The 10000-nt window shown below is 47.2% G+C and overlaps 1 protein-coding gene across 1 annotated transcript; it reads right to left on the minus strand.

The window, feature by feature from the left end:
- Positions 1-5036: 5036 nt before the first annotated feature.
- snai1b (snail family zinc finger 1b) lies at positions 5037-6943 on the minus strand. The gene is made up of 3 exons (XM_079742171.1): positions 6711-6943; positions 5770-6354; positions 5037-5306 (listed from the first exon to the last, which is right to left on the minus strand). The coding sequence occupies exons 1-3, from the start codon at positions 6784-6786 to the stop codon at positions 5125-5127; spliced, it is 843 nt and encodes a 280-aa protein (XP_079598297.1). The 5' UTR covers positions 6787-6943; the 3' UTR covers positions 5037-5124.
- Positions 6944-10000: the final 3057 nt, after the last annotated feature.

The following is a 10000-nucleotide window of genomic DNA, read 5'->3' on the forward strand; positions in this document are numbered from 1 at the left end:
GTCATGACTTGCTGGCCTCTGCCTAGTATTGCATGGTGCGTGTAAGTTGTTTGTGTGCGTTCGTGCGCATGCATCTCCTGATTCTCTGACACTTCCTTTGTTTGATGTCATTGCCTGCGCTGCTCTGAAGATCAGCCTGGTGTGCCCAGGCGTTTGTCTTTAACTGATCTTTACAGATCCTGTGCAAGGCCTGTGCTCGCTCTTTCCCTACCTGCCTCATTATGTGTCCTCCTGTGACCTTTGACCCCCCCCGCTTCCCCCCCTCCCCCCCCAAGTAGAGGACAGAGAGCTCTGTGTTGAAAGAGTCACTGCCCCAGCCACACACACACACGCACACCATTACAGGGGACAGCAGGAGTGCGGAGGTAGGCAGGAAGCGCCATGTACCCCCTCCTAGAGGCCATATCCTGTCCTTGGGTAAAACTGGTTTATTTGTGCGATCTGAGTTCTGTGTGTGTGTGGGAGTGTGAGTGTGTGTGTGTGTGTGTGTGTGTGTGTGTGTGGGGGGGGGGGTGTTTGTGTGGGTATCTTTTGTCATTGCAAATGAACACTTGTGCAACCGCTTACAATTTCTTTCATGGACTCATCTGATCCTCCACTCGGTGCGCTGCCCTCACCGACACTGTCCAAACGTCCCAGCGCAAGAATCATCATTGATCACGTTGGTAAACATGACCCTTGGCTCTCCTCCCCGCTGAAACACAGCCACACGGCCACAGAACCCTCACTCTCCTTCACCCCTCATCCCCCATGGCCTCCTGGTCTCTGGTCTAAAACCACTTGACAGATCCCTGTTCTGGAATGATCCAGACCCTTGGTCTAAGGTCCAGAGCCCTGGTCTTAACCACGCCCAAAGCCCTGGTCTTAACCGGTCCAAACCACTGGTCTTCACCGGTCCAGAGCCCTGGTCTTAACCGGTCCAGAGCCCTGGTCTTAACCGGTCCAGAGCCCTGGTCTTGGTGGCTCCGATGGGACAAAGGGAGGAGAGATTCCAGGGGGATTTGGAGTAGAGTTCCAGCGGAGGAGGAGGTTGGCACCAGAAGCCTTGGGCAGCGCCATTGTGACAAAGGCACCGTGGCCTGTGTGTGAGCGTTTGAAACCCAAACCTGGTGACTTAACCCTGCTGGCTCGAATTTAATCTTGGAGCGAGTCAGCTCTCTCCGGCCCACGCTGTTCAGTCCTGGCTCCAGCACTGCTCTCTGTCTCTGTCTCTGTCCCTCAATCTCTCTCTCTGTCTCTCTCTCTCTCTCTCTCTCTCTCTCTCTCTCTCTCTCTCTCTCTCTCTCTCTCTCTCTCTTCTCTCTCTCTCTTTCTCTCTCTCTCCCTCTCTCTCTGGATAATATAAACCCCACTGGATTCATAGTATCAGACAATATGGGTTAAAAGCTATGGCATCACAGCTACGTCAAAAACATGCACACATGCATAGACACATATTGACCAAAACAGCTGTGGACACGCCCAAATGCTTTTTATCAGTACATTTTGGCTAGGTTGTGTTTATACAAGCCTAATAGGACCCTTCCTGTCTCGGTAATGGACATGAAATGGATAAAAAGATAGAGGGAAAGAAAGAGAGTAAAACAGAATTATAATTCTACAAAATTGCTCAAATATTATTATTATTTAAAATCAGTACTGCTGAACGCACGATTAGGAGAAATTCAACATGAAATCACACACACAAAACGTTTTCCTTGTAGTGGGCTAAAAAATTGTTTATTATAGTTCATTGTAATGTATGTATCGAATTCACTGACGTTATTCTTTTCGTCAGCTTAAACAGGTCAGGTCCCAGAAGGAGTATACAAGATAACACATAGACCATCTCCTCTCTCTCTCTCTCTCTCTCTCTCTCTCTCTCTCTCTCTCTCTCTCTCTCTCTCTCTATCTGTTAGATGCTGGTATTGTGTGTCTGTCACTAATGGCCCAGGAATGTCACATTAGTCAGGGTTACATGCGTGACGCTGCGAACATTAAAACAGTTTGTCGGGGCCAATATGATATTCTATGACACACACACACACAGACACACACACACACACACATACACACACACACACACACACATTGAAACACACACTTAAAAAGCACGATGACAGGTCCACTGATCTCATTGCCTCAAAGCTACAGGGGGATCGAGCGCCTCATACCGTACCGCAAAACCTAAATATTCCCCTCTGGCGAGATGACACGACTCACATTTCCTTACCATTCAAATGGAGAGAAATTAGCAAGAAAATGTCTGAATGTGGCTTTAAACTTACCAGAGACCCCTCCATGGTCTATCCTGTTCAAGGTATTTGATATGGTTTATTGCCATGTACATTTAGTGATTTAGCAATCTTTTTTAATCCACAACAGCTGAAAAGAACAATCATGCAAGCATACCATCAAACTGGGAGCCAGGATAGGAAAAGTTAAAGCGCGACCTGAAAAAACTACCTTTCAACCTATATGTTTACTTACATTTGGAGAACTTGCCAGTGTCAAATTTAAAAGTATCCAACTGAAAAAATCCCATCCATCCCTTCAGGCCCCCCTCTGATCATGCGCAATGAGTTGGCACAGGCCGCCTGGCAGGTAGGTAAGAAGACTGCAGGCAGGCTATCCCATCATGTCATCTGGGCTGAATACATTTATCTGATGGGCTTATTACAGGCCTGCTAGGTCTGCCACAGATACCAGATTTTTTCGCCTGTTGTTTTTCTTAGCATTTCATATACTGTATTGACTATCGGGATGAGGGCTGTAGGCAACCAATGTAGATCTTGGTCGACTGAAATTCGAACAACTCTAAAGAACTAAAGAATATGAACGTGATCTCTAAATGAACTAAATCGTCCACAGTGCACTCTACTCTACCTTCTAACATAAATATCACTTTAGTGCTGTTCAAGCCTATCGAGTGTCCAACGGGAAAGTTGACAAGATGAAAACAATAATTTAGGCCTAACGTATTAGATTATGTGTCTGCATACATTTTGGATTAAGAAGCCCTTTTTTCCTTTTGAATGGAATGCCAGCGATTGTCCTACCAATGAGAATGTGGTTGAACAATTGCATATCGACCAACCAATTTACCAACCAAGTCGGGATTTAAAGAGCATTTCAACACATATGACAAAAATTGCTTCTAGAAATGGCCTACCCTAGCTTTAATAGGGTGCATGTGTAAATCACTGCCTACCATACCCTAACCTGGTCGGCTCTGGTGGCCTCCTCTGTTACTTTGAGTCATTCACCCTCACCTCCCACTTCACCACAGAAATTCCCCCCTTGGTACAAGCGTCACTTATTTGTGTGTGTGTGTGTGTGTGTGTGTTTGTGTGTGTGTGTGTGTGTGTGTGTGTGTGTGTGTAAGTATGTGTTTTTGCGTGCGTGTGTGTGTGTGTGTGTGTGTGTGCATCTTTGCAAGTATCTTCATGTGTGTCTGTGAGTGAATCTTCGGGGATACTGTTTACATTACACAAGCTAACTCATGCAACCTGATCCCTGACTATGTGCATCCCCCAAAGCCTTCGGACTCCCGTGCGCACACATGCAGACACACACACATACACAGGCGCACATCCACTGCTCAACACCTTTTCAAAAGCCTTAGGAGGCGAAACATTGTTTCCTCAGCAATACAAGCTGGCGTTGATGTGTGTGTATATGTGTGTTTGTCCCGAAACAGCAGTGGAATAGAACATTAGCATATATGGTACTCTTCAGTCTGAGCTAAAATGCTAACTTGATGCAAAAGTCTCTGCAGATTGAAGGTTTGCTGTATGGACAATGACAGTAGCTGACCACCAGATACACACATTTGCAAGTTTATTAACTTCCCCCCCCTCTTCGACTCAACCTCCAGCTGGGACCAGTCCCCTGGCAGGAAGATATTCGGAGGAATCCCTTTCCCCACAAACACACAATACGAACCTGCTAAATGTCTAACTATCCAACTAGGGATACTGGACCCTTTAATTTAGTCTTTATTTTCCTAGTCTACAGCCTTCACTGCCCATCGCCACAGCAACATGTGCTCAGCGTGTGTGAGCGGTACGACAGCCTGGCAGGTGTGCGCAGGTGTTCCATGCGTCACTCAGCATTACACAAACTGGTCTGCACGCACACTCATATTGCCTCCCTGGCCATTCAGAATCTGTCAGAATGAGCCTAATGAACTCGTTGGCTGGTAAACCTTGATACAATACAACTGTTGAAATACGATTAATGGACATAGAGAGTAGGGTTTTAAAAAAAAACAACACTTTATTTACACATGGCTTAAACACAAGGCACTAGTGACAGGAATCATATCTCCCCGTTTATAAAAAAAAAGGGCATGTAAAAATCTGGTTCAGAACCAATCATATACAGTATAAGCACCGAGTCTTCCAGTTAGGTTGGGATGTACATCGTGGCAGTTTTCTTTGGTCGATTGTGTCCATCTTTGGCTCCGTGTTAAATTGAAGAGGGAAAATTTGAGGCGAGGAAGCCCAGGGCGCACGGAGAGGAGGGTCTCCTGTCGTCAGGCCACAACTAACGCATCTCTCCGCACCCTGCCTCCACTGCGCACAACACACAGGCAGCTGTCTTAACACACACACACACACACGTACAGCTGCTCATATGCATGCATGCCATGTATGTAGAGTATGGAGAGGAATGACATCCTCTGTATGCACACAGACATGAACACAGCTGCAAGATGGCCACAGTCCCGGACCGGCAGGCACCAACGGGGTTTCCTGGGAATTAACTGGATGTCCAGCTGCCCCCCCCCCCCCCCGACACACACACACACACACACACACACACACACACACACACACACACACACACACACACACACACACACACACACACACACACACACACACACACACACACACACACACACACACACTTTCAGTTCATTCCTGGCTCCTGGTTGAGCACTGAGCAACACCCCACCAAGTGTCCTCTGAGTCACATTCTGTTCTGAGCTCGCCCAGAAACAGGGAGCCATCAGCCCTAGCCAGAGGGCCGGCGACCCGGAGGGACGGGGACGGGGGGACGGGGGGGGGACGGGGACGATAGGGGTTGGGTTGTGCATGGAATGGAGGGGGAAGGAGGGCTGGGCGGGGGTTGGTCCTACTACCGGGCCGGGCAGCACCCCGACGCGGCGTGCTTGTGCAGCAGCGACATGCGGCTGAAGGTCCGTGAGCAGGTGCCACACATGTACTTCTTCACCTCCGAGTGCGTCTGCAGGTGGGCGCGCAGGTTGGAGCGGTCGGCGAAGGCCCGGCTGCAGTGTTGGCAGGAGAAGGGTCGCTCGCCTGGTCGGGGGAAGACGGGGGGGGGGGGAAGACGGGGGGGGGGGGGGGGGGGGGGGGGGGGGGTTAGTTTTAGGCCTCAGGAACATGTGAGCGGTCGTTAACAGGCCGTCAAAGCGGTAACACCCAGACCCCCATCCTTCCGTTTGCCCTTTGTTTTTCTAATGACATGCAGGGTCTATACTAACTATATGCAAAAATAAAAGCTCTCCCACTCCTGATTAAATTAGTTAGCGATGATGCGGATTGACTTCACCCCCCACCTCTCCCCTGCATACATTCAGGGTGCGATTTTATAAAGAAAGGACCCACTCTAAATAATAACATTTGCTTACACTGCAAAAAGAGGCGACACACACACACACACACACACACACACACACACACACACACACACACACACACACACACACACACACACACACACACACACACACACACACACACTTTTCTATCTGGGGCTCACCTGTGTGCGTGCGGATGTGGCCCCGGAGCAGCCAGGGCCTGGAGAAGGCCTTGCCACAGGTGGGACACACACAGGGCAGCGTGTGGGAGCGGATGTGCATCTTCAGGGCTCCCAGGCTGGTGTACTCCTTGGGACATCGTTTGCAGTGGAAGGACGCTCTGGGAGTGGAGGAAGGGATGGTGGCGGAGGCGGAGGGCTGGCTGGAGGGCAGACCGTGTACCTCGGGCTCCCCGGCGCCGCGGTGGTGGGACTGGAGGTGGTGGGACTGGAGGTGGTGGGACAGGGCGGAGGCGCTGACGTAGCTCTTGCTGCAGTGGGTGCAGTGGTGCGCGCGCTGGAGGGCCACAGGGCTGGGCGGGTCCGAGGTGCGGCCGCCGTCGTCGTCCTCCTCCCCGCTGCTGCTGAAGGGGGAGCTGCTGAGGTCGAGCGGCCCGAGGGGCGAGGAGGAGGGGCTCCTGGGGGACACGGGGGCGAGGGCCGCAGGGAAGTTGTCTACGCCGCACAGCAGGCCTGCGGGGTAGCAGGTCAGGGCCGAACCGTTGGCTCCTGTTGGGAGTTCAGCCAGAGGGTGGCGAGGGAAAACAACTGCAAGCAGAAAAAAATAAAAGAAAGGGAGTCAGGTGGATTGTACTTCAACTAAATGAGCAGCTAATCTTATTAAACGGTAAGCCCTTTTTCTGTCTTGGTGTCTCGTTACGGTCAAGCACATTCAACATAGACGTCACGGGATAAATCGAAGCAGTTCTCATTTAGTCTACATCGATTCTGTTTAAAAAAAGATATGCATGCGACTATAACATGATTTGGGAAGTCTAATGTTAAACATAAAATTATTAAAGTGATCGGAAGTCGAATTTACAGAAGTTATTAGGTTAAGTGATATTCAACACAAACGTGGTAGGCTAATATATAAGATAACAGTAGGCTAACTGTTAACTTACCAGACTGACATTCCAATTCACTGTAATTGGGCTTCTTGTGGGAGAAATACTTCTTCACGAGGAAGGACCGAGGCATTTTGAAAATGTAATGTTCAGACAAAAAGGAGAACGAAAATCCAAGAAGCTGTTCCTCAAGTCCAGAATAAGACGTGCACGAGGAAGCCGACGCCTCAAGTTCTGCGTGCAGTAGGTTCCAACGGTGCTTCCCAATTAGAGAGCCGGAGTCAACAGCCTGATAAACTCTACAAGTTGCAGTCTAAATTGGATGTTGTGAGGTTCCACCCTTTATGTAGTGACCAGAGGGGGACGAGTGGGTGGGTGGGTAGACGGGTGTGTAGGAGGTCGCGCAAATCCCCGCCCCGAAGACACCCATTCTGGAAAACAGTGACTGTGAAGGTTCACACGTGTCCAACGACGGCCCAAAATGTTGAAATGTTGTTGCCTAATGAAATGATACACATTTTGTCTTTCGGTATTCTCTGTGGCTGTATTAATTCACCTCAAGTGTGAAATCCAAATAAAAAAAAGTTAAAATAGGAGTAGCCAAGCTACAATAAAAAAGAAAATTGCAAGTGCCTCTTATTTTTATTTTGATGTTACCTGGTAAAATACAGGCTGCACACTGTCATTGATGATGACTTATTTGCAATGAATTTAAAAGAGCTCTACAGCGTCATCTGTTGGATTCAAATTACACTTGACCAACACCTCTTTTTTTTATTAATTTATTTTCAGAGCCGATTATATTGGCTGTATGGGCATACTATTGTCCACTATTTGGGAAGGAAAACGAATCAATGGTGAAGTTTTTAGATCCATACATCTGTGTTAAAAATGGATAAGTGATATGGGAGAAAAGTGGTTACTTCCTGTGCCGGTGGGTTTAGAGGGTCACACACACGGTTCTTTCACTGCTGAATAAAAGATCACGCACCGCAATAATGACTTTAAAAGCAGTTCACGCGACGGGAAACCTCTCGGATGAATGAATGACTTGCTGTTCTCCTTCACGCGGTCACAGCAGGGTTCCGACGAGCCGCACTGATGTGAACAATATGATGAACTCTAAGCTCGTCACTGCCCAAGGTACCGTGAAATGTTCCCCCCCCCCCCGTGGTGGCGGTTTTAGGGATGGCCTGTAGGCACACACGGCTCTACAAATTGCACTTTATTAGCCAAGCGACTTTTGTGATCGTTGCTCAAATGCGGATCGGATAGGAGGGATGTCGATCTCATGAGGTGTCGTCTACTACCGCTGCCAACCTCAATGAAGTCACACAAACTCCTTTGACTTAAAATGACATTTCGCACACAGTGGCTCATTTCTATACATTGGTAATTGGAGTTTTATAATATTATAGTATATTATGATATTTCACATAGGCCTACAGGTTCCTCGATGGAATGGTTTGGAATTTACAGAGGTACTTTTCCTTTTAAGTGGTAACGTTAGTTAAGCCCATTTTGAGCGTGTTAATAACGTTTTCTGAATAACTTAATGAAAAGAGTAACATTTGGAGAAAGCCTGTGTAGTCAGTTAATAGATAGCCTTCATAGTATCACAGCAAAAGGGACTCGCTTTCTCAACAATGAGGGCTATAAATTGCCTAATTTGGTTATCTTAAAAGTTGCAAAAGTCCTGATTCAAAACACAGAATGAATGTATACATCCTTTAAAATGTTATTATACGAAGAAGTGATGCTCCCCCCCTATACCTAGTGAGTCTGGCCATGTGTGGACAATCCCATCAGGTCGCAGTCACTGTCTGGGGCCAAATTAGAACGGAATGGTGCGGCCATAAGTGGCCATTTTTAGCGGTGCACAACGACATCAAAGATATATGGTGGTAGAGTTCGGGAAGGGATAATCGTTATGCACCTGTCTAAAGACGCCATTGTTCTGGCCGTGTGGAATGTCACGGCATGCCCAAAAGTTCACACATCGTTAGGAGGCTGGTTGACGCCGACGCCAAGCAGACTGGGGGTCGTGGAGGGCAAGGCTGCAGTAAAAACAAAAGGCAAATACCAAAGACATACGGGAAAGTAGAAGGCCGGCTGCTGTCGGTCTGCATGACACAATATGGGCCGCATTGCTAGGTGTGCTCGAATGTAAAATAACAATGCAAAAAAAAAAGATCAACAACTGTTTTTAGATCTAGGAATGGTGGCAGGCATAATAGGTTATAAGGGAGCCGTTTTCGAAGCTAAACTACGCAAGGCCTACTCTGCCGTGCCAGAATTAAGAAGAAAATATCAATAGAAAATCCACCTGTCATGCAACAAGTGAAATTAGGTTAAAGAGGTATAAACTCCTAATAGACCCAAATCAGAGGTCCTGTTGGGGAGAACATAGGCTGTAGGCCTACTCCTGTGCTAATGGAAGACCTTTATGTGTTCTAACATGGTCTTGGTGACCTTATGACATGCAGACAGACAGGACATTAAATGTGAAATGTTTCTGCTTAGAACAGATGTTCTTTTCTCTGGCCTTAGGGAGGAAACACCATCTTCCCAGTCACACAGTGACGGGCCATGAGATTGGCCATTGCACCCTTTCATTACGGTTCATAGTTAAAATAATTATAATAATCATTATGTGGCCTGACATTGAATTATTTTAATGAAATCGATTATTTCTAAAATATTTTATAATTGCAGAAAGTAACACAGCTAAACGTGAAACTTTGATTTGTTTTGCTGCACATTTAGGTTGACCTGACTACCCTAACTCTGTTTCCAACGACCCATCAGCGATGCAGTGCATCATTATTCAGACAGTTCATTTGCACACAGACACATCTCCATTCAGTATAGGAGTTCTTCTGTGAACCTGCATTTGGATAGGACCTGTTCTGCAGTGTCCGATTGAATGTGAAAGAGAGCCGACTGTTCTGTGATTGCCCATCTATTGTCTCAAAGAGTGGAGCTATTTCATTTTCTGTTATTCAAATGTAAGGCAGGGTGGGTGTTTTGCCAGCCTCTACTATGGAATGCCACTCTCAGAATATCATTGTATATCAAAGTATAGTGCAGCGTTCAAAGTCTACCAGAGCTACCGTGAAAATGAGCAGTGGATGAGAATGAATTAATTAATCGCTCCACAACCTGCCATGTTGTTCACAAGTTTGTAAATTTGCTTTGTATTACTAATTTCATCCAGTGAGTTTTTGCAAGCTAACATTTTAGCAGATATCTACCTTTAGATTAGTTGTTTGTGTGATGCCACCATGTGTTTCTGTTGTTTGCATGCATGTAGGTGGAGATGTCTGCAGGCCCAGCAGGAGTGTGAT

Source organism: Pollachius pollachius (assembly GCF_949987615.1).
Source record: "Pollachius pollachius genome assembly, chromosome: 8".
Lineage (NCBI taxonomy): Eukaryota > Metazoa > Chordata > Actinopteri > Gadiformes > Gadidae > Pollachius > Pollachius pollachius.

Excerpts from the sequence above, each read along its gene's own strand:
- snai1b (XM_079742171.1), bottom strand. The coding sequence starts at position 6,786 with ATGCCTCGGTCCTTCCTCGTGAAGAAGTATTTCTCCCACAAGAAGCCC. Across the intron at positions 6,355-6,710 it reads TGAATTGGAATGTCAGTCTG|TTGTTTTCCCTCGCCACCCT; the intron begins GTAAGTTAACAG and ends TTCTGCTTGCAG. Across the intron at positions 5,307-5,769 it reads CCACATCCGCACGCACACAG|GCGAGCGACCCTTCTCCTGC; the intron begins GTGAGCCCCAGA and ends TCCCCCGACCAG.